At 40.0% G+C, this 23634-nt stretch overlaps 4 protein-coding genes and 1 long non-coding RNA gene across 17 annotated transcripts in view; 2 read left to right on the forward strand and 3 right to left on the reverse strand.

Annotated features, from left to right (window-relative positions):
* Positions 1-1074: 1074 nt before the first annotated feature.
* gtpbp3 (GTP binding protein 3, mitochondrial) lies at positions 1075-9547 on the forward strand. Of its 3 annotated transcripts, none has more exons than XM_035523311.2 (9): positions 1075-1353; positions 1436-1722; positions 1822-1908; positions 2126-2328; positions 4814-4886; positions 5860-6003; positions 7190-7355; positions 7827-8123; positions 8212-9547. In XM_035523311.2, the coding sequence occupies exons 1-9, from the start codon at positions 1304-1306 to the stop codon at positions 8441-8443; spliced, it is 1539 nt and encodes a 512-aa protein (XP_035379204.1). In that variant the 5' UTR covers positions 1075-1303; the 3' UTR covers positions 8444-9547. The 3 variants fall into 3 exon arrangements, with proteins under 3 accessions (XP_035379204.1, XP_035379205.1, XP_081564605.1); XM_035523312.2 differs by having other exon boundaries at positions 1076-1353; positions 1465-1722; XM_081708479.1 differs by having other exon boundaries at positions 1076-1353; positions 1543-1722.
* Positions 9548-9633: 86 nt separating this feature from the next.
* plvapb (plasmalemma vesicle associated protein b) lies at positions 9634-12268 on the reverse strand. Its single transcript, XM_027005531.3, has 5 exons — positions 11678-12268; positions 11399-11462; positions 10772-11316; positions 10533-10643; positions 9634-10301 (listed from the first exon to the last, which is right to left on the reverse strand). Exons 1-5 carry the CDS (start codon positions 12062-12064, stop codon positions 10293-10295), a joined length of 1116 nt encoding a protein of 371 aa, XP_026861332.2. The 5' UTR covers positions 12065-12268; the 3' UTR covers positions 9634-10292.
* Positions 12269-14705: 2437 nt separating this feature from the next.
* Positions 14706-18518, reverse strand: babam1 (BRISC and BRCA1 A complex member 1). Of its 3 annotated transcripts, none has more exons than XM_027005436.3 (9): positions 18375-18518; positions 17438-17827; positions 17296-17354; positions 17079-17199; positions 16667-16745; positions 16493-16517; positions 16219-16348; positions 16010-16096; positions 14706-15864 (listed from the first exon to the last, which is right to left on the reverse strand). In XM_027005436.3, the coding sequence occupies exons 2-9, from the start codon at positions 17813-17815 to the stop codon at positions 15664-15666; spliced, it is 1080 nt and encodes a 359-aa protein (XP_026861237.2). In that variant the 5' UTR covers positions 17816-17827; positions 18375-18518; the 3' UTR covers positions 14706-15663. The 3 variants fall into 3 exon arrangements, with proteins under 3 accessions (XP_026861237.2, XP_026861238.2, XP_081564303.1); XM_027005437.3 differs by having other exon boundaries at positions 18274-18437; XM_081708177.1 differs by having other exon boundaries at positions 17438-18436.
* A 340-nt stretch (positions 18519-18858) lies between these two features.
* Positions 18859-23634, forward strand: part of ushbp1 (Usher syndrome 1C binding protein 1) — a 7252-nt gene continuing 2476 nt past the window's right edge. For 2 of the 9 annotated variants that reach the window (XR_014120039.1, XR_014120040.1), the window contains exons 1-10: positions 18861-19185; positions 19950-20056; positions 20151-20302; positions 20602-20789; positions 21691-21900; positions 21975-22204; positions 22290-22430; positions 22675-22751; positions 22975-23068; positions 23343-23571. Coding sequence is in view for 6 of the 9 variants with exons in the window: in XM_081708172.1 (XP_081564298.1) it covers positions 19126-19185; positions 19950-20056; positions 20151-20302; positions 20602-20789; positions 21691-21900; positions 21975-22204; positions 22290-22430; positions 22675-22751; positions 22975-23068; positions 23343-23571 (1488 nt within the window). In the remaining 3 variants the exon portion in view is untranslated. Of the gene's footprint in view, positions 19186-19940; positions 20057-20150; positions 20303-20601; positions 20790-21690; positions 21901-21974; positions 22205-22289; positions 22431-22674; positions 22752-22974; positions 23069-23342; positions 23572-23634 lie in introns of those variants that run through there. The other 7 variants (XR_014120041.1, XM_081708172.1, XM_035523165.2 and 4 more) reach the window with 7 other exon arrangements.
* The window catches only part of LOC145653829 (uncharacterized), a 10440-nt gene continuing 6926 nt past the window's right edge, over positions 20121-23634 (reverse strand). Inside the window, exons 2-3 of the long non-coding RNA XR_014120042.1 lie at positions 20611-20717; positions 20121-20260 (exon numbers count right to left, since the gene is read on the reverse strand). This is a non-coding gene — a long non-coding RNA (uncharacterized LOC145653829). The remainder of the gene's footprint in view (positions 20261-20610; positions 20718-23634) is intronic.

Consider the following 23634-nt stretch of genomic DNA (forward strand, 5'->3'; position numbering starts at 1 on the left):
TCAATGTAACAGAATACAAATGAATGCTATCTAAATAAATAAACACACACAAGCCAGATCAGTAAATATATGTTTTGGATAACCATGCAAGGTTGTAATTACTTAGCAATAGCAAAATAAGGGAAATAAAACACTGAACATTATTCTATGAAAACTAAGATGAAAAGGTCTGCATAACAGTATTGCTTGTCAAAATGTTCTCATTGTACATTAGAACATAGATCTAAAAGCATGATCAAAAACTCTTGCCACAATACTACTATTTTCGTTCTTACTGGCCAATAGCTACTAACAAGACCCCCCCCCCCCGCCCCCTTACTGCTAAGGGGACGCCAAGCTATATTATAATTTCTGCTTACTCACCCTCATGTCTCACCATCTCTGTGAGACACACCAGACTGAATGGACCCTATGAGCATATACTAATCCCAGGCCATTCATTAGCTGTTATATTGTCCAGATATATTATATTATATTGTATTGTATTATATTATATAGGGTATATTATTTCACATAAGCTTCTATAGCCATAGTTCTTATTAGTAAAAATGAGGAAATTCAGGAAGTGAATTTTTTAAAAACATTTTTGTAATGGGATTTTTAAAATATAAATGTACTATGAAGGTCGTCTTGCAGCAACATATTCAAACCTTATTCCCATGTAGGCTAATGCTTAGGCTACAACAGATTGCAATGAACTACAGAACAGGATTGCTTAAGTGTCCTAAGGAGATGTATATGAGACATTGAGACGTAAAGCATAAAAACCGAGATAAAAAAAATCACAAAGTGAATACATATAAGGCAATCACGCGCAGGCATAAAATGACTTTTGAGATAAACAAAACATATTTTATTGGTATTAAAATTATTCTATAGTTTTGACCTGCGTGAATAGGACCTCTCTATACACATAATTTGTGTTGCAACACGGAGACAATATAAGAACGCACAGGAGGAGGATTTCCTTTGATTGATGGCATGAAGGCGAATTGCAGGTTTATAAGATTTACATAGTTGACAACGTAAACCAATGAAATTCGTCCAAAAATATAAACAAGGGGCTGATTGGAGTTTTAAACAGAAAACAGGTCTCAAAATTCACGTGTGAGTGGAAGATATCGACAAGAAAATGACAAAGTACAGGTTCAATTTCTGTTAGATTCCTGACTTGGAACATACAATCTGAAAAGCGAAACAATGTTTAATGGAAATCTAAATTACAGACTAGGCGTAAACGTCCCGGTTAATCTACCACAAATAGTCTCAGACCTTTAGCAGGGAAGGCTACTGCAAGTTTACCATGTTTTTTGTTACCGGTTGGAGAAGTGCACTCCTCATAAATGTAACAAGGTTTGTATAATATATTTGTCAAATACGTTTAATTATATTACAGCCCAAGATTATATATATACACGCACACAATTCTTTCTAGGCTACAGGTGGATTATATGTTTCCCGTAGTCTTCCGAAAACCCTTCCCATTTCGAAGACTATGCAAAAGTGCCAGCTCCGAGGACACTATCTTCGCGCTGTCGTCAGGTCAAGGCAGGTGTGGAGTGGCTGTAGTTCGGGTCAGTGGACCTGCTTCAGTGGATGCTCTCCGCAGTATGGCCGGCTTAACACGACGCCTTCCCGCCCCTCGCACCGCGCTTCTCCGCAGGCTCTTACACCCTCACTCCAAGGAGCTACTGGACCGCGGATTGGTTCTGTGGTTTCCAGGTTTGTTTACAGTGATCGGGTCTGTCATCAACATTTAATGAGATTCAGTCATCTTTTGTAGTGTTGGCAGGGGATTTATTTTATAATGGCTTCCTTCAGGCCCTCATAGCTTCACTGGAGAAGACAGTGTAGAGTTTCACATACATGGAGGACCTGCTGTTATTAATGGCATCTTGCAAGCCCTCGGTAAGTATTTCCATCACGTTTCCATTTGTCTCTCATGCTTTCATTGTGTATTTTCATTTTAACATGATGTTCTGCCTGAACTGGTAAAAAAAAATAAATCAATGGTTGAATGCTTGGGAATGTATGCGTAATACAGCCGTGACAGATTTCTTCCACATGTCTCCTTAGCATTAATCATTTAACCGATTCTTCATTTTATTCTTCATTTGTACCTCAGGAAGTCTCCCCAGGCTGAGGCCTGCAGAGGCCGGAGAATTCACCCGACGGGCTTTCCATGCTGGGAAGTTGGACCTGACTGAGGTAGAGGGCATGGGTGACCTGATCCATGCTGAGACAGAGGCTCAGAGAAGGCAAGCACTCCGGCAGATGGCAGGGGACCTGGGTCAGCTCTATAATGACTGGAGTCTACAGCTTAAGCAAGTATGTGAAAAGTATGCAACACGTTGCAAGCCAGACAAAACGCATAGCACAGATCAAAACATCAAAGCTGGTCCTGTGTACAGCATTACAGAGAATACCTGACTGTAGGCACAAGGGATTGTATGCAAAACGTGGTTGCAGATTAATTTGCTGTATTTCATTCTCATGTGTATAAAATGACTGGATTGAAATTGTGAAATTGTTGAGTTAATATAAATTTGAAAAGTTAAAAAATTAGTACAAAACATTGGAATAATTATGCATCAGTATATCATTGTTACCAATTCATGAATGACCAATGCAGTTTAGTGGTGGTATAGGCCCTGCAGAGGGGTACTGATCTCATTATTAATGCCTAAGTGCCTTGATTAGAGGAACTTCACTGAATATCATATATAACAGCTCCCCAGCAGATGGCGCTGTATGTATAAATATATCTTAAAAATGTGACTTCTAAAGGATCTATGACAGGATTATGAATGCAGGCACATGCACATGTCTGTATGTACTTTTTGAAATAAATTTTTTTCTGGCACATTTTGTAAAGAAAATTTTGCTTGGCAAAAAGGGCTTAAGGGTCAACACTTTCAGAGACTACAGTTTTAATATATTCCCTGTCTTATATCAATTATGTGAAGCATTTAGTACTAACTGCCATGCACTGTGACACTGCTACAAAAGATGCAGAGGTGTTTATAACATTTCAGAGTGCTTCCCAGGTGGTGGTGGTTGTTGTTGTCCTTTTGCCACTGCGTGTTCCTCCATTGTTTATGTTTGATTGCTAAGGTCCATGTTCAGAGCTCTTCAGTCAGAAGAGCAAGGATCAGGGGAGAGGAAATCCTGCTTTGGGTGTGCGCCAGGTTGACATAATGTACTCACTGGCTAAGTGATTGAGTCTTGTACTGTACGTGCTGAGGTTTTGTTTAATTGCTGCAAAACACCCATATTTTGGCTGGAAGCTTGCAGGTACTTTCTCTGTTTTGCTCAGTTACATTTTTCACCAACAGCTCCCTGATAATCAGCTGCCAGACAGGGTTTGTGGGGTGGGGGTTTCTATGGTGAGTAAAGGTGTATCTATTAAAAATCTGTAATACAGTAATTCAGATTGGTGACTGTGAAGCCAAATTGAAGTTTTAGTTAACCTCTCCCGGGTAGAATGAAACTGGACAAAATATGGTGTCTTTGGGGTAAGAACGTGAAGACTGCCATTAATAAATGATCAGAGAGGTCATAGGATCTTCACATTTAAACTGTGGAATAAAATGTGAGCACACATGCTGCCAGCTACAGAAGTAACATCTTTTCGCTCAATTGCCAGACAGAATAAGATGAAAATGTTTCAATGATTGTTGGCTAAGTTTCCTTTAAACTTGAGAAGTCTGAGAGTAACTTACTAAAATATGGTTTCCCGTAGGCTACTTGTTTAAGTTTGCTATCGTAATACTAAATGAAACTATTGTTTTTTAAAAAAAATGAGAAATTAAATTCTTAATAGAGACTGAGCAAGCCAGGATTCTAGAGATTATCTATCTTTTTATTTATTTTTATTTTTTTGGGCATGAAATTCTTCAGGATTCTATGGATAATTTGAATAGGTTATTGCATTATCAATCCAGTCTTAAATGTGTTTACATATTGAGGGGATATTTAGGTTTACCCAAGCCAAGCTAAAGCTATTTATAGTTAAGTTATAAGGCAGTGGACAGTGTTGATCATGTGATGGGTATTTAGAAAGTGTTTAGATAGGATAGTTGTATTTCTTCAGCAAAAGTGTGAGCTCACTAGTGAAAAAACAGATAATATTTGTACATTATTTAGCCAGCAACATCCTGCAGTCTGTGCAAGGAATGGGTTTTGTGACATTTAAACAATCTTGATGCTTTTGAAATGGAGAGACCATCTGCATGGAGAGACCAGCTCCTGGTTTAACTGAATTTTGGGATTGGTTAAAAAAAAGAAGGCCTATCTAAATAATACATATCAGTTTCAGGAATTGTACCTACCCTATTTTGACCAGAAGCTTGGACCTTAAAAGCTGTATCAAAAACTGTAGCTAATGTGGTAGAGCAGGCAAAGCATTGCGTCAAGTAACACCAGTGTTTGGGTTCAATTCCTAAGGTGTGTGCATATTGACGTTTTCATTGAAGAATAAATAAATGCTATTTTCTCTGAATAAGAGTATACTCCAAATGCTGTAAATGTGGTTGACTGTGGCATGCTGATTATTGTCACACTGTTAAAAACACTGCAGAGTTGTCTGGGAAAAACGCCCAATATAAAATATCTGTAGGCCCTTCTTTTTGTACTTGATAGGGAATATTAGTGTTTGATGACTGTTTTAATATTTTTATTAGAGATATTTGTTTTGTGGTTGCTACTTTAGTTTTTTTTTTTTTTCCTCAATACCAAAGACAAAATGCAAGAATTCTTTCATGCAACGTTTATTAATAATTTGTAATAAGGAATGTTTCCTCTTTAATTGTAGAGTTTGGCACATGTGGAGGCTTTCATTGACTTCAGTGAGGGTGATCTCATAGAGGATGGAGTCTTATATGAAGGTATGTCTCCACCTTTGCAGACAAAAACCCCTGGAGAATGTTTTCCCATAGTGCATTGTGGGAACTTCCTGTTTGCAGTAAAATAAACATGCCTAAGGTGAAGTTATTGGAGACAAACTGCTTTCCTCGAGGAAGTGCCAGTGCAACCTATAACAGACATAAGTCTTTCTAAAGTTGGGTCCTCAACTCTCATATCAAAGACCTGTCATTTTCCTTTACAAATGTTTTATTTGGATGTGCATTGTATTCATGTTTTGCTGTGTTTCTCGAGAGAATTTAGGGATCTCGTTTTGCGTCAAGGAACAACATTGTCATAGGCCACCTCCTTCCTCTGTGTGAATGAGCATTAATGCCCAGTTAAAGGTCACTGTGGAAACGGAACTGGCTTCTCTTCTTTTTTTAGCTGAAGCTCTGTATCATTAATCTAAATGTATACTTTAAATATACTGTGCTTCAGTACTCTGTGCCTGATGTTTGGTCTGAAGCTGGTTAAAATACTCATGAATAATATTTTGATAATTACAAATGTGATTATTTTTATAAAGCATGATGAAATTCGTATTGTTTGAGCACAAATAACCATCTAAAATGATTCAGATTAGAGTATAAACAAATTACTTGAATTATGTTACACTCTGCTGTATATGTGGTGGGTTTTATGTGTGCTTTCTCTGTTCTGTCTTTTCAAGTTCCCTAGGTCTCTAGGCATCAGATCAATGATGAAGGCAATTGGCTGTGTTTTTTTTTTTTTTGTTTAAACACTAGTGGCTCTTTTTGAGTAGTGAGGCACCATACCTGATTAAGGAATTCACACATATAAGACTTTTTTTTAAAGCTTTGAAATTAGAGATTTCCCAACTACACATGCAGCTGAGTGACTAACTCCCCAAACCCCCACAGACGACCTGCTTAATAGACACACATGCATCTATGGCTTTTTTGACACAGAGTGCGCTGTGTTTGATCCATGCAGTGGATGTGGCTGTATCCCAATTGCGGGTGGAAGTAGAGAAGCATCTGTCTGATGAGAGGAAGGGGGAGCGACTGCGCAGTGGAGTGCAGGTGGTCATAGCGGGCTCCACCAACGTGGGCAAGAGCAGCCTGTTCAACATACTGTGTAAGTAGCAGCCTGTCATGTTGATGTGATTCAGCGCTGTTCGAAGTCCTTAATTATTAAGCCTGGCATTTGAAATTGTGATCTTATGGCCTAGAACTTGATGTAGATGATTGTTCCATGTAATTGTGGTAATTCACTTAGTACAATTGTCTCAGACAAGCATTCTAATTCTATTGTGGTTTATCAGTAGTAAAGTAGTAAACATTTAAGGCCAGCTATTCTCAGTCTAAACATGAAATCCTGTAATTGTTTTAGTGCAAAGCTTTATTCATCCTTATCAAATAAGTAATCCCTTCTTCAGTATTTAATAAAAACACAACCAAAAGATGATCTTAAAAAGCTTCTTTAATTTGGTGAAGAGATGCTGTAATGTGAATTTCTTAATGCTCTCTCTTCACCCAACTACCCTTTCCATTATTGTTTTATATTATTATTTTAAAATATTAATTTCAGTTATTGGTCAGTCTTGAACTTAAGCCTTAATGATTCTGTTTGAAGTGTACTTCTTAGGGCTCAATTAAAAATGAACTACTTTTGCATAACTTTAGCCTTCACTAAACCTAAAAAGCAGACCTAGCAATGAAGAGGTAAGACATTTATCATTAGTTCATTATTTTAAAAAATAACAAAATGGAACTGATAGACTGCTTATTTATCAAAGATAAGATTTTATAAACCAGAGTCTTTTGGTCAGGCTGACACTAGGTTGTGACAGTATCGCAAAACATGGGATTCATGGTTCTAAACCACTATGTGAAGATCTCAAGTTTATCTGTAACACTTGCAGATAAAGGTTGAGTTTATCTATGGGTAGCATAGCGCAGTAATGACATTAGCAGCGATCATGAGTGGTAGGGGTAGGCGGTCCTCATGGGTGGTGGGTATCATTGGGTTTCCTGTCCTGCCCGACCCACATTCATCAGTTCATTGATTTATTCCTGTTATTGTTTCTAATCTAGCCCAGACTTGTAGAGCGGAGTCCATTTTCTTTCTGTTGATACTGCTACATGGTGTACAAGTGTCAAGCCCTCACCAATACACCACTATTATACAACCTTTTATTTGATCATGTGTGTTATTTGCACATTCATTCCTTAACAATTGAAGCGGATTGCGGCTTCAAATACAATGGGCAGTTTCTCTGTAACCTAATTCTGACCTGTGAGGTGGTTATTTTTCACAACAGGCCAGCGCCCTGCTGCGATCGTATCTCCTGTAGCAGGAACAACGCGAGATGTGGTGGAGACGCCTCTAGACATCGGTGGCTTTCCTGTCCTGCTGAGTGACACAGCGGGTCTAAGGGATACGTGCGACTGCGTGGAGAGAGAGGGTGTCCACCGGGCCCGACAGACGTAGGAGCTGCTCACAGGGAAAATGGGAATAATATGGCAATCCTGAAGTGTTGAAGTGTTTTCCTTATGAAGTGGCATAAGTTGGATCAATCATTCTTTTTATTTTCCAGTTGTGAGATATAGCCTCAAGTACTTTTCCTGTTCTAAGCTTTGTTCTAAGTGTATGCATGTAAAGTTAGGCACCTTAGAACTGTGTATTCAATTTTCTCAAAAACCAGCATAAACTATTGGCTTGTGAGGATGAGTGCAATCATACAAATCCTAGACAGCTGCTTAATCTGTTAACCTTTTTTTGCATAAAGTTGAAAGAAGGGTTTAAGGAAGTGCATGCTCTCATATTGGGGAGATTTGGGGATATCTGGGGATTTGCGGATTGAGGAGTGGGGCATTTTGGTGAAGTCAGAGTAGTTGGTGGGGGGTGGGGTTTGCTATATGCAGGAGACTTGAATAAGCTTTTTCTGCTTTCTATAGGGTGGAGCAGGCAGATCTGACACTGGTGGTGATTGACACAGCACAACTTCCTCAAGACCTACTAATGGTGCCTGGTTTGCTGAGCAGGTACCTTAAGATGGTGCTACCTAACAGAAAGGACGAGCAGTGCCTCTTGGTTCTTAACAAAAGGGACCTCCTCCCTAAAAGTCACATAGCTGTCATCCAGAGAGTCCTTCAGCAGAACCCTGGTCTGCCTCCACTCAGTATCCTGTCATGCCATAACAAAGAAGGGCTGGAAGATTTCCTGACACTACTGCAGGATAGAATTAAAACATTGTAAGTGTCACAGTCTGTCTTGCACACTGAAAATTATTTATTGATCTCATTAAAAACCAAGTTAACCACCCTCCTTTTTTTGTTCAAGGTGCGGAGACCCACTGGCGAGCAGCCCAAGTTTAACTCAGACTCGCCATCGAACTCATCTGCAAAAGTGTGTTGATGCCTTGGCTCAGTACTATCAGTACAGGGACACTGACCTGGCACTAGCAGCAGAGGGCCTGCGCTCAGGCCTCACCAGCTTGGGCCGGATAACTGGCAAGGTGGGCGCTGAAGAAATCTTGGATGTGATTTTTAGAGATTTCTGCATCGGGAAATAATGTATTGTGTGACTGGTGAATGTTCACAGGAGTATCCATGGTGTGATTGTGTGTTTTGGAATTATTGCAACTGCCCCATTTAGAAATCTAGATTGTTTAGGATTTCATTAACCTAAGGAACTCCACCAATGTCCTTGATTTTGTCTGAGAGATCAATGCTGCAAGACACGTTTATGATTAGTTTTGAATATATTTGAAGTACTGGAGATGAATTTAAGCAAGCAAAGAAAGGAATATAAAAAAAAATACCAGTGTTTATAAGTGAAAATTATACAGCAACCCATACAGAAATCTTAATCAATTCCTTTTGTGTCAGATAACTCGAAGTGATTGTGTATTGTTCTAAAATTTCTTTTGGGAGAGCACTTTTTTTTTTGGGATGTGCCTTACGTTAAAGCACTGAACGCAATGGACAACCTCTCAGGAAGGAGATGGTCTAATGGTAGTCCCATACTGGGCTTTGTTCTCCTGTCAATCTGACCTTCATTTAAATATTTATGATCCTTTATTGAACTTTTCACCCCTCTGATGGTGTTGCCTTGTGTGCAAGCAAAAAGGAGCTAGATACAGCGTGCCCTACACGTACTCCTTCCTACTATTCATCGCAATGACGTCACGACGCGCGCGGCCCTCCGCTTGAGTCACAAGGGTTAGAAAGGTCCCACTAATCACACTGAATCACAGCATGTTCTGCTAGCAAAGCATGCAGTGTACTCTGATTCACCGAGCAGATGGCCTCCTCAGTTGCACTGCAACACAATTGTTTTCAGTGAAGAATGAGTTGTGCTTTGGCACTTGCCTTCTTTAAGAATGCTGTGTAGGGTTCAGTGTGTTATAGGAAGTCAGTGCATTATGGAAATAGATTACTGAACTATGTTTCCTTTTACTGATTGGATGTACATTGACCGTTTATAGAATTTGCCCATTTTGGTCTGTAATTTCTTCATTTAATTTTTATGGTGAAAAGTATTGAATATTTTTAAATACATTATTCCCTCTGAAATTACAGAAGCCTGACCACATGTGAAGAAAGCAACTGCATTAAAAATGTAAAGCATTGTGAGAGACTTATTGGATACAAAATAAAATATTGTTATCACCTGATTTCAGAATGTCACAAGATACATAATTAAATTTCTAGTAAGGTGCTTCGGTGGTAAAGATTAGGTGGTAAAGATAAAGAGAACAGATAAAACAACATGAAACTTTATTAATTTGTAAGTCAATGATACTAGTGATGCTGTAACAAAGAAATTATGATGCCTATAAAATTATTAAAAAGTATGTCTACAAAATAACAAATAATGTTAGGATTGAGTCTGTTCGTACAGGTGGTTTTAAACAAATACACTAAAACACACAATTATAAATATTTTAATAACAGCTGAAATAATAGCTATTGTTTGAGTTTTACCATACACCTCAGGCTTTATGGTAGCCTTGCTTTGTGTAATTTAATTAATAATTATTAAGAGTTTGAAATTCATTTTTTCACATTATTTTACAAAGCTCATGATGAAGTTTCTATGGAAACATTCTGGGCTGTTGTAAACATAATAATTATCAGTGAGGCTTCACATACTTTGCTGAGCTAACACAACTATATTGTTTTCACAGCATCATTACAAACATGTTAAAAATACATTTTTAACACATATATACAAGTTGTTGAACAAACGTATTTACAAATGGTTATAGGCTGAAAAGTTTCAGTTCCCATAAAAAAACCTAATCCCCCCCCCCCCAAAAAAAACAAACAAACAAACAAAACAACCAACCAAAAAACAACCTCCATGCTTTGTGCTCTCCTCAGATGAGCCTGGGTACTGGATTACATGGCATTCACCTCTTACCTCACCTGTGCAAATGATAAAAAAACAATGCATTATCACTTCTAAATTTGACTTGATCTGCAGGATCCACATGTTATCCATATGATGATTTCAAGACCCACTGTCGGGTCTTGAGTTCATGAGGGACGCTACATTTTTTCAACTTATGTGCTTTTATAAATTGTGAGAAACAACAGATCATGCTCTGTTAAGAAGTGCAAAAGCTTCTTAAAAAGTGCAGGGATGCAGCAATGTACCTTTGGTTGCATGCTGCTGCCTGGTATAGCAGCTTTAATTACAGGGGGTTTAAGGCCTCTGCTGGCCAGATCCCACGGACTGTCCTGTCCAGAGGGTATGGACAGGGGGGGCTGTGAAACAAATAACAGTTAACCCATGCACTACTGAACAAGACATGCTGTCACTACAATATGGCTTGAGGTGCACTCCTGTTCATGCCTTTCTCCAATTCCTAAGTGAATTATAAAATATTCCTTACCCTCTGCAATCTGTCCTGATTCTTTTGGTCCTGTTGGGCCAGCCTTGTACACTGCTCCATTTGTTGGGTGCGATCTTGCCGGCACTTCTCCAGGTCTGAGATCAACCGGCTGTTATCCACCTCCAGCTTGCCGCTCTTGGCCAGGAGGGTTGCCACCTTTTCGCCAATGGTGTCCAGGTAGCTCTGGTACTTTCTCTCCACCTGCCGGGACAGGTTGGTGCAGTTCCCACAGATCTTGCTCGCCTCCTCCTGCTGCCTTGTACACGTGAGGTGGAAGGTGAACGCGTTAGGAAAGAGATCATCAATCTTTGTCAGGAAGGCACTCGTGACAGTGCGGATACCCTGCAGAGGTGTTATAAAGTCCTCCTTGCACTTCTTCATATAAAGCTGGAGTTCAGAGTTCAGGTCATCCTTCTCTTGCTTCAGTTTCATTGCCGTCATCTCTTGCTTATTCTTCTCTTTCACCACACTTTCCATTTCAAACCTAAAGTTTTGCAGGGTCCTGGACTGCTGTTCCAAACGATCTTGCAAGATTTTTGTGAGTCCTGAAAAGTTAATGCTTAGTATTACATCTAAAAAAAATTTACAGTTATTTACCAAGTGTTATTTACTTTCATCATGACTTACCATTTGAAGTGTTGTCTGGAAGGGGACCTGCCCTGCCTAATGGTCTTTGTGATTTGCATGAAAGCTGAAGTTAAAAATGACACAAAAGAAACAAAAATGGCATATATATTTGAACAATTGCTAAACTATTCTCTAATTCCATGTTGTCTTCTGGATCTGATAACTCTTTGATGTGCAATTTAAAGTGAAAAAAAAACTTGTATAGGAAACCAGTGACATCTGAAAACCTTAAATTTTATTAGAATTTAAAATTAATTTTAAAATCTTATAAGTACTTACTAAATCCTGCTGAAGTTTTGTGCTGTTTGCTTTGGCAATAGCTAGATCGTCTTCAAACTTTTTTAGCCTTTTATCGGCTGCATCCTTCTCCGCCGTCTTTGTCTTCAGAAGGCTGGTGAGGTTGGCCTTGTCCTTCCTCAGTGCGGTATTGTCCTTGGACAGTTTGTTGAAGCCATTCTCCAGTTCCTCCACCCTCTGCTCCTCAACTGTCTTCTCTGGTCGTCCGTACACCAAGAAAAGCACCAGGCTGACTATGATGAGTGTCTGTATTAGCGAGGAGAAAAAGAACACCATCCGCAGATAATATCCACAGCTTTTCCCCTTTGATTTGTGAATGTCCTTAGCCTCCAGCACAAACTTGGGCCGGGAGTAGCTGCTGTTGTGCATATCTGCTGAAGTTCAGTGTTCCTTTTTTCAGCCAAGGAGACCTGCAAATATATTGTCTGAAGACCCAGATCTCCAAACGTTTTTATGTTACTATGCAGTCGAATGCCTCCTGCTTCAGCAAGTGCTCAGCAGTTACACTTAGCAGCATTAGTCAAGAAGACTTGTAAACACTCCTGAGGGATTGTGCATCGCTGTTGAGCTTTTATAGGCGTGCGCCCTCTTCCTGCAAAGCAGCTCTAGCCTGACCCTCCTCTGAGCATGTCTCCTGAGGTCATCTGCACTTCACACTGGGCTGCATAGATTAGCAGAGTGAAACACCTTCATCCGGCAGTGTGCCCTGCTATCACATCCTATGAATGTAACTGTTCAAGCCTGAGGCATGGTAAAGTGGGCTGGCAATCTTAGTATTAGCAGTACTAGTTTGGAAAAATATGATAACACATTGCATTTGTTAAAAAGCATTACCTTAGTGGCAGCAGTAGCTCAGTGGTTAAGGTACTTGATTTCTAATTGGAAGGTTGTGGGTTCAAGACCTGCCACTGTTGGGCTCCTGAGCAAGGCCCTTAACCCTCAAGTTGTACTCATTCATAATTATAAGTCACTTTGGATAAAAGTGTCAGGTAAATGTCAATTGACAGATGGGGACACCTTGATGTTCTTTAATATTGGTAATAATAAAGCCAAACCTATTAACAGCAGTCTTTTTATAAGTACTTCTCAGATCTTTATCTAGCAAACACATATATCCTTGTATGTAATGTGTAAATCAGTTTACAGAACAAAAGTCTCTACTACATATTTATAACTACTGAATTTATTTATGATGGTTGTTTTCATAACTTTCTATTTGTATTGGTGGTTTCAGGCATTTCCATCCCAATCCCCAACCCTAACCTTGCCTACTTGTCATGCCATTTACAAAAAGCAACATCTTTAACAGGCCTTTCTGGATCCGTTCCAGGATCAAGCGCAGCATGTAAACACAAATGATCAGAATAACCTATATCCATTTTGTTTCCTGCACAGCTGCAGAGGACTATCTGTGGAATAAAGAGGACAACAGTGGTGAACGGTCATCCTTTTCTAAAGAATGAAAAACAAATAATCCCAGCAGTGTGGGAGACAGTGGGTATGTTTGGCACTGACTCTCCTGTCTGGGAGGGGTGTCAAAATGAAAAACAACGCAAGTCAGGGGCTTTCCTGCATTCTTTTGTCTCCTCTCCAGTTTGTTCTCATTGGAAATTGTAATTTATGGGAGCACTTTAAAATGACAGCAGGTGCATAAAAGGTCTTTGCAAATTACAGAATGAATATTAAGGCAAAACAGGAAGATATATATGCAGAAGATGTCATTTGTGCAAATCCTACATTCTTTTTGTCACTTGGGGTTGGGATGAAATTAGAAGCCTACCATTTTTGAAGGTGAGCAAGATATTTGCATTTTAAAGCTGAAGTCAGGGGTTTTAGAATATCTTTATTTAAACTGTTCTGATTGCCGCCTTCTTCCCCGTATCTAACATCATATTTGATTTATTTATGTTTCACCCAGAAATTCACAATGTTTCACCCAGAAATTGATTTTAGTCTACCAGTTGTTCTTTTTTTGCAAAGCCATGTTTCATATTGTAAAGTAAAAACAGATAAATTGGGGCAAGTTGCAACTCAAATTAATGCAAATGAAACCAACAAGTGACAAACTTTTAAACGAGAGAAACATTGCCTTTTTGTGTCAACCCTTATGTAAACATTTTGGTTATAATGCATTGACAGATGGAATAATGTAACATTTTCGCATGAGAACTGGGCTAGACGGCAGTATTCACATCGTATGTCTGCTAACTCACGGACGTTCCATTGTTTACTAAGCATTTGTGGTGAGAGGTCAAATCGGAGGAGCAGAAAAGCAAACCCATTTCTAAGAATCTATGCAAAAGCTGGGAGCTTGATGCCGGATAGAATACTGTACTTCTGAGAAACATGGAGGTTTCTGAGGGGAAGAGGTAAATGATTATTGGCCTTAGAGCAAGAAAATGATGAATACAATCTTAGGAGCCCTTCCGACAATTATTTCGTGACCCTTACACGTTGAAGGTTTACATGGCAGGATGCAGCTCCAAAGCTGCAATGACATGTTTACAAGCAGCAAAAAGAATCAGCGGTTCCTACAGAAAATTTAGCGGCAATTAAACTACTGACAAGGATTACTGGTGTGTGCATGTTGTAGATGGAGTGGCATCGTTGTAGGGTATTAAATGGCTTAAGTTACATTATTATTTTTAATGATTAAAAAAGTATTACATTAAATAAATAAGGGAATAGGCTGAAATATCTTCTGTGGATTTTTCATGGTGGTAAAATAGATAGATTAAATGTATGTTTAAAATGTGAACAGTCATCACATTTCTAAAAGGGCAGTACTTGATTTATAATCAGAAGGTTGCTGGTTCAAGCCTCACTGTTGGGCCCCTGATCAAGGCCCATGACCCTTCATTGGAACAATTTCAAGTTACACTGAAAGTATCTTGGTTTGGCAACATTTAGAAATGAAAGCAAATTAAGTAATCCAGAAGCAATACACACACAGAGTCCTATCCATGCACTTATGATTGCTCATCTCAGACTACAAGAGGAACAATTCTAATCATTTTGACACCTTTTTATTTGTCATTATAGATTCCAATATCTCTGAGAGACATAATTACTTATCAGTATTGCAGTGAAAGCTAATGTCAAAATATACAAGGAAACAAAACACTAAGGAACACCAGTTTATGATCAGAAAAACTTAATTTACCCAAATGGTAAACTTTCAAGTATGATCTAAACCAGAAGGCCTCTGCCCATATTGTTAGATTAAATCATTTCATTGAAGTGAAGAGAAAATAAAGAAAATCTATCACAATTCACAAGAGCAAGACACTTAAATGCCTGAGCTATCATCTGAATAATCATGGATGAAACGAATATAATGCAAAAACCAGATGTGAAATTCTGTGTACTCCATATTCTTGTTGTATAATTTAATTGATCTGTGCCCTTGTGTATCCTGGTCTGATTTACAATGGACATATCCTTTTCACACTGTTTGTTGACTGCATACTCCATCCAATATGCAATAACCAAATCTGCACTATAATACAAAATAACATACATTTTAACACATTCTATTTGATCTGCATTTCAGTAATCAACACAGTTGTTTTAGTCTGTATATAAAAAAAAATGTATGTCATAAAAGTGTTAATTCTATTTAAACAATGACTGGCTGATAGGGTTCTCTAATAGACCTTACAGATCTTTCAATTTAAAAAAAAACTGAACAAGACATAAAACTTGCAAAAGATAGCAGAAAATCAGAAATAATGACAGAGGAACTCTTGAGGAAAATATCATTTCAGGTCCACAAGCTCAGACCTCCCATTCAGATCATTTCATTCCACTCTGATTAAAAGGCTCCCTTCAGAGTCCTTTTTCACACAACCGAAAGTGTTCGTCCTCAGAGAGACAGAAGGCAACTCCCAGGGAACAGGGAGTGGCTGGTTTATCTGTTACCTGCCGCACCTCTCCTCTGGTGTCCTATCGCTCCTCTGGCAGCAGCACTACACCGTGGCCTCGATCTCTTGCGCCTCGTCGCCCTCTAGCAGGCTGTAGGAGGCATGGCTCTGAAAGGGTCTCTGCAGCGGGTGGCACAGGAGCCTGGCCATGCAATTGTAGAGGTCGATAGCAGGGCCGCACAGCGATGCCTCAAAGCGGTAGCACATCCCTTTAGAGTCCAAGCTTGAGAAGGACGCATATATATCCTGCAGAAACAGGCGGTCAGAGTGTGAAGAAAAGTGGGTCCATCGTAACGGACCCACCATGGCAAAATTCGACACAGGAAGTAATAAGTACAAGAAGTTAATGATGTGGAGACAACGAAGATGAAAAAAACCCAAAAAACCATACCCTCCAGCTGCTATCTTCCCCTTGCTCATCTGTTCCATTATGAAGGTAAATTACATCAAAGAAGAAGTATGGAGAGCGTAACATTTTCTGAAAAAAGAGAACAAGACGCATTCTCAATATGTATGTGGAGGCAAATACACTGAGAAAAGATCTGATCACATTGGTTCTCAGGCACTGCACAAGCAACATGATATGCTTTGCTTACTCACATTGACAGCATCAGATGGGTTGAACTGTAGTTGGCCAGCGTGGCGACTATAGATGAGGAGAGTACGAACCACAAAAGGGGGTGGGATCGTCTGAACATTGTCCATGAGTGGAAGCTCAATCTTCTGGAGACTGCAAGAAGGAGCAGAGGTTTTAGAGCTTGTAATAACACTTTGGTTAAAGGGCCCAAATTCAAGTCCATTATTGTACTTTTGTAAGCTTGTATATCATAGAGGCAGAAAATAAAAATTAGATGACTGCCAAAAAAGTCCTTACATGACGTTGAGAAGATCTTCCAGGTCTATATTAAAATATTAAGGGAATCAGCTGTTTATAGTATGCTCACATGACTTATTTCTCCATCATATTTTCAACTTTGTTGTAATATCATTTTGCTCAACTAAGTTAATAATTGTAGCAGTTAAAGTATTAAGACCATAGAAAGGATACTGAAGGATTCACAGACATTCGTTTCCAGGTCATACAGACAGCTGCACAACTCCCGTGGGTCTGAGGTAAAGCCTGATAACTGTAAAAGACAAGTTGAAAAGGATCACAATTTTTGGTATTGCAACAATGTGAGTTTTCATATAACAGCCCTCCCTCTAAACTCCATGTATGCTCATTTAAATCATGTCATTGAGATGCATGTGGGACAACTTCAGAGCTGCTACTTATCTGCTTGTTGTCATTTATCGCTATACTGCATGAGAACATACAAATGCAATTAAACAACTTAAAAGAAAAAAAATTTGTATACATAATCATATCATAATGTATTGTACTGTGACCCTTGTATGGGGAAGGCCACATGCACATTTAGTATTTTACTAACTTGACAATTAACTCATCTGATACTCACCCACAAGGCGTCGTCATTGACCACAACCAAGGCGAATTCATGTCTCTTGTCTATTTTGTGCTTTGTTCTCACAAACATTTCAATCATCTTCTGGGAGATGTTGAGGGCATTTGTCTTGGATCTGGAGATGCAACCCGCTGATTAGATGAACATGATCAAACTGCAGCAGATTTCTGTATGAACGTTAATGCATTTACACCAGACTGAATAACATTACCCATTGAAGGACTCTAGCTTCTGCAGCGACATTTCTTCTGATAAGTCCAAACAGATGATCTATTTGAGACATATAATACTGACCATGACCACAACAGCACTGACTGAGCGCATATGTTTTGCAATGTACTTATTAGTCTTACCACTTTTTCAGGGCAGTTGACTCTTGGTGCTCGCAGCTCTGCTGCTGGGGGAATCTGTGGTGGAAGGGTTGTTTTGGGTCGATCTTTGGCACCAGACGCTGGGGAAGGCACACTTGCTGTGGCGCTGGCTGAGGCAGCGATGGGGGTTGGAACAGTTGTCGTAATGGTAGTCGTGGAATTGGGAGGGCTATCAGTGCTGGAGGCCTCTCCCTCGCCCTCCACTCGACTGCCCACGGCAGGCTGCGGGGGTGGAGTGCTGTTTAAACTACCATTGCTACTGCGCCTGTCTTCTGCTCCCTCGGGATTGGACCGGGTTCTGGGTCGTAGTTCTACCATTCGCTCTTCTCCGTCTGCAGGGCCTGGGTCTGAAGTCTCCATAGCGCTCAGTCACTGGTCACGTACAGGATTAACAAGCGTATATATGACATTCCTCAACGACCCGAGAACTTTATACTCGGAAGGGCAAGCACACATACGTGAACCAGTCATTTGGCTTTCTCAGCTAGCTAGTAACAATAACATTTCGATGATGTTATGTCTTTAAAACAATTAACACAGTCACTGGCTGCCTTGACAGTGACTGACAAAGCTTTAGGATTAAATCTCAGTGAAGAATAAGTATTCTGAAATACTGGTACAGAAAATGTAGCTAGGATTCCAATCAAAGAATAAGTCATTAAAGCTCCTCCCTCGAGTCACCTCAGAATTTAGCCTAAGTAGCTAACTTAGCTAACGTAAACTGACAAAAAATAATGCTCAACACAATTAACAAGCTAACTAGCATATGTTTGACAAACTCGTTAGCCTAACGCAACAATAAAGTGATCTAGTCTAACCTGTCAGAAGCTGCTGCACAACGTACAGCTTGAGACAAAAAAAAATCGAGAAACTAACAGTAGGATATATTGATATTATATTGCATCTACACCTATCTTACCTAAACGTATTTCAAGGCGGTCAATAATCTTATTCAGCTCTTCCTCATACGACTCTACTTCAGGGAGCTTCTCGGAGGAAGAGAAGGCAGCTAGTAGCAGTACCGCCCCCTCATGGTCTAGCGTAGTACTTGCTATAGGCTGTAAGGTATTGGCCGTACTTCGCGATTAGCTGTTAAATGAAGAGTTTTCGCGATTAATCCGCCACTTTTTAAAATACACCCCACACTCTTTCTAAGCATGCAAGTGATTTTTTTTGCCAAATGTATTCAGGGAAAATTAAGCCAAAATTATATTTATTTCAGGCTATTTCTGCCTAATTGTAAAACTTAGTTATAAAACATAAAAATATTTCCCCCCTAATCAACAACCAAACAACATTTCCCGTGTTTTAAGCCTACCTTTCAACAGAGACAAACAAGGCTATATCAAAACAGGAAAAGATCTCGCAAGACCATGGGGTGGGAGAGGAGGGGAGGGTGGTGTGGGGCTATACTCATGGCCTCCATTAGCTAGATTCCAGATGTCTTTATCACCATGTGATGGGGAAAGGGAACCTCTGGGGATTTATTACAATACTTTAAAAGCCCACGGTAATATTGAGCTAGCAAAGAGGTGGGATGGGGACGAAAAGCCTTTTCCTGGTCTGACAGCACTGCATGCCAGCTTGTGGAACTACTAAAGGCTATAATCAAGCAGAGGAAGAGCACAGCTGCCCTGCCTACAAGCCTGTAGCTCTTCTTTTGTACATTTATGTTTTCAAGCAAGGTGTGGGAGGAAAAAAATATGCAAAAGACCAGTGGACTGACAGAGGTGAGTGCTTTCTTCTTTCAATTATGATCTGTAGGAGACAGCCGTTTGTAGTTGTCCATTTATAATCCCTTTTATTTAACAATAAGAACTTGTCTGGAAAAAAACCCCAAAAGTTGTCAGCAGTAGTAGATATACATCTATGAACTTAAAAATTAATATAAAATCAGAACAGATTTAACTGATGTTGATAAAGAGTGCTTGTACTGGAATGGATGTGTAGTGTGACTGTGCGTGACTTCAGATTATTATTTAATTGTCAGCATTTCATATACATTGGTCACCCCTCACTGTCTTTGGAATCAGTTAAAAATATAACTGAATACCTTATGTAGAGATTCATTACAATTGTGTGTATATATATATATATGTATATGTGTGTGTGTGTGTGTGTGTGTGTGTGTGTGTGTGTGTGTATGTTTATAAAGGAATAAGTAAATAAGAATATAAGATAAACATAAGAGAATATGAGTGAATAGTAATTCTATAATTTATGATGTTGAATTTGGGGTCAGATACAACAGAGGCAGGAAGTGTGGCTGCAGGATGTGTCTGTTTCCTCTGTTTCCTCTGCTCAAAACAAAACATCACTGTACAGTAACAATAACATTATCCATGGTTATCTTTTTTATTCACTACATCACATATGCAAGCCAGCAAAACCAAAATCTTGACATTGTGTGCATGGTTCACGATACATGGGCACATATTGAGATAATGATTTATATATATGTGTAATTCAGATATATCTCAATTGTATGTCCCAGAAGGCAAACAGTCTGGCATCTGCTGACTCTGAGTTGGCACAGTGCGAAGCCGAGGTGGCCACTATGCTTCACATTATAGCTGAGCTCAACGTGAAGATGGGTGCCCTGCAAGTACCCCAAAATTGCACATTTGACACAGTTTGTGGTTTTGCCATGTGTACCTCACACTGGGCACACACTTAGACCTTTCCTTACCCCTAGGGACCTGAAAGACAATGAGGCCCAGGGGCAAGCCTGCACATCCATTTCAGAGGTGAAATCCAGGCCACTGGCAACACAGAGCAGTACAGTGGTGGATGCTGGCACAGCCTCTGTGGGGTCAGAAAAGATGCAAGGCTGGCGGGAATCTGAAGGCATGTTTTATTTACACAGAGCCCTAGCATCAATCACAATAAATTGCATATTACCAAGGGAAGGGTATTATTTAAATTATTTAAATTTAAATATTATTTAAATCACTTAATTTTACATAATTTAGTTAATATCCTGCCAGGTATTTGTTCCCTCAAGCATTGTCTTCATTCACAGCTTCAAAAATATGAATATAGAAATAAGATGCATGCAATTGTCATTGATTTAATCAATGCATCGACATTCTGACATTCAGTGAATACAAAGATTAATATGAATCCTCATTGCATATGCTTTACAGTGCACTTACCATGTCCAACCACAGGGGGAAGTGAAGAGCTTTGGCCAAAGCTCCAGCAGGTTCTGTCCACTCTGGAGTACTCCGCCAGGAAGGGGAGAATGTTGGTTGGTCAGCACCTTCACAATGATGGAAAAACCCAGACAGAGCATATTACTGCTGCACGTGAAACCTGGGTTCAGGCAACACAAGTGAGCTTCCTGTATTCCAATATTCTTAGACTTAGTTGATAACACAGCCCCAAGTGAAATGCTGCCCTTTCTTCACCTTAAAGTAGTAGATCATTCAAAAGTGCCAATGTGGTTAATAATAAAAGGAAATCTAGGAGGAGTCTGTTAGTATTTTGTAAATTAGGTCTTGCTAACTGGTCTGCAACAGACCTCTGAGAGTTCCTATTTGGCAACAAGCCCAAATGAACAGTCAAAACCATTTTTGTCTAAAGGACAAATTAATTATGTTTTTATAAATGCTTCATCACATCCTATCATACATTAAAGGGTTCTAAAGCTGACACTGTACATTTTGTCATATGTACTTTTTTTTTTTTTTGCCAGAATACCACTGTGTTCTCTGAATTAACTTATGTCAGTCCTACTATACACTATTGTAATTTTATAGTGTAACAATGCTAGCCTTTTCAAATTGTATTATTGCCAAAGCCACTTGACTACAACAACTGACAAAGTTTGCTGGTTTGTGCAGAGTATTTTGGTGAGGTTTTCAATCTGACTCATGTAATATTTACAGGGATGTTAATTTGCATGTAGCATTTTGTAGCAATATTTCATTTCAACTACTTAACAACCTTGTCATCCAATGGACCTACTGATATTTTGGCAAAATAAAAAAAAAAAATAGCACATAACATACAGACTTTAGAACCTTTGGGTTAAACATAAAGTGAAATAGGGCCATTTTCAAAAGTGGCATTAATTTTCCTATAAACAAACAAACAATCCTTAGACGCAGAGATGCTTCAGATGCTAACAGAAAACTTCAAAATGATTACATGTGCTCAGAGTATTATAGCTACCATTGAATAGCTTTCCATTGCAATGTTAGCATTTGGGGGAACTATGCCTTTAAACTCAGGTATTGGAGGAAATGGAGAGGGAGTTTGGGATCTCCTACCCATCTGCATTACCTTCTGAAGATCGTCAGCGATATCAAAGAGATATCCTCTCCTTTGATAAACTCAACCAAGACCTCCGTACCAGACTCCAGAATCGGCAGGAGGAACAGATGAGCGCAGAGAGAGCCATTTTGGATCTCGAGGAGGAGAAGAAAAGACTTCGAGAAAAGGTTACCCACCACATCCTAATCCTTCATATATAACTAAACTCTATTGGTATCTGAATTTTGTTTTATGGTGATAGCTGATCGACCTCAGGCGAACATGGCTGACCGGGGCCAGTGGTTCCCCTCCCAGAAGTCCACCCCTGCCCTGTAGCAGGACCTCGAGCCCCTGCTGGGCTTCTCCTCCATTCCCCGCATCTCCTCTGCTCTCACGCCGGCTGCCTTGCCGGCCCCCTGCCTCCCTCTCCCAGCTGGTCGGCTCTCCCCCGGGCAGCTCTGTTTTAGAGGCTGAGACGGAACGCCTCCAGAGGTGAGGTCTGGGTCTGATTTGTGCAAGCAGAAACCCACGCAGCCTTCCACACACGGTCCTCACGGATCTGACTCTCCATGCGCAGGTGCCTGGAGAGGCTGAAGGTGAGGAATGAATGCCTGGCGCTGGCCCTTGAGAGGCGGAAGGGTGAGCTAGAGCAGGTCAGCATGGCTCTCAGCCGGCACGAGGCCGATTGCTCCGCGCTACACATGGCCCTGGCATACTGGTGCGCTGCTGTGTTCACTGCTTGAACAGTATGTATATGACGGGTTTAGATGGTGCATAGGACAGGATTCTCTTAATCTAAACTGGTGTTGGTCAGTGCACCGAAACAGACCTTGTCTGTAGCAGATTCTTCAAATTAATCTTATATGTTTTGTTCGTATTTGGCTGAGACACCACAGTGTAAAAGATCTGGCTAGTGTGTCTGTGTAAGAGAGAGAGACTAATACTGACTTTGTGACTGACAGCGAAGAGTGTGAAGAGGCCTATGGTGATCTATTGTCCCTGTTTGAAGCCAGGAAAGAACAGAATGCTGTGCTGGCAGGTGCATTACACACTCCATATCTGTGTCATGTGTCACACTCACGTTACACACAAAAAAACACACACACATATTCTCACTTTGTGTGTTTCTTTCTATCATTCTTTTTAACATAAACACACACACACACACACACACACACACACACACACACACACACACACACATGCATAGATGTGTGTGGCTCTCCTTCACTTTCTATCTTAACAACTGCCTCTCATTACAGAGCCATCTACACCACAGCAGGCTGACTTTTTGATTGCTATTCACGGAGTGTCATACTGTACACCAGAGGACGCTATGATGGCCAAGCCGAACAGGTCCGTTTATGTGCTCCAGAGCATCTCAGCACTCACTTTAGCTTATTTATATGTAAGTATTTGAATTATTTGCAAATGTAGGATATAATATAGCTCATTTACAGTCTGGAGAATAAAGCGACTGAAACTGGTGACTTTGAAATCAGTCAAACTAGTGAAGTTCAATACTTCGACGCTAGGTTACTGACACACTTATTTACATATTCATGTTTTTCCTGTGGATGTTTTCTGCGCATAGTTCATTTGGATCGCCTTTATTGCCTCATTTTGCTAGTTTGTCTCCAGAGGACTTTGAAGATAAGACAGGAGTTCTTCAGCAAAGAATTGCCCGACTGAAGCAAGACAGGGCAGCAGTGTGTATTCCAGAGCAGACCAGAACCGGGGAAGGGAAGCTAAGCCCTGATACAGGCACTTTGGCAGAGGCCAGGAGGCATGGCAGTCCCCCCTTAAGCAACAGCAAAGGAGAGAAAGCTGCCTTGCTACATGAACTAGTGACTGTCAGGGTGAGACCCTGCTTAAAATGCTTAAAACATCGCTCAGCGTGATGAAATGGCTTAATAAGAATT

This window comes from Electrophorus electricus, chromosome 26, assembly GCF_041902795.1.
Source record: "Electrophorus electricus isolate QZ-2024a chromosome 26, ASM4190279v1, whole genome shotgun sequence".
In the NCBI taxonomy this organism is placed as follows: domain Eukaryota; kingdom Metazoa; phylum Chordata; class Actinopteri; order Gymnotiformes; family Gymnotidae; genus Electrophorus; species Electrophorus electricus.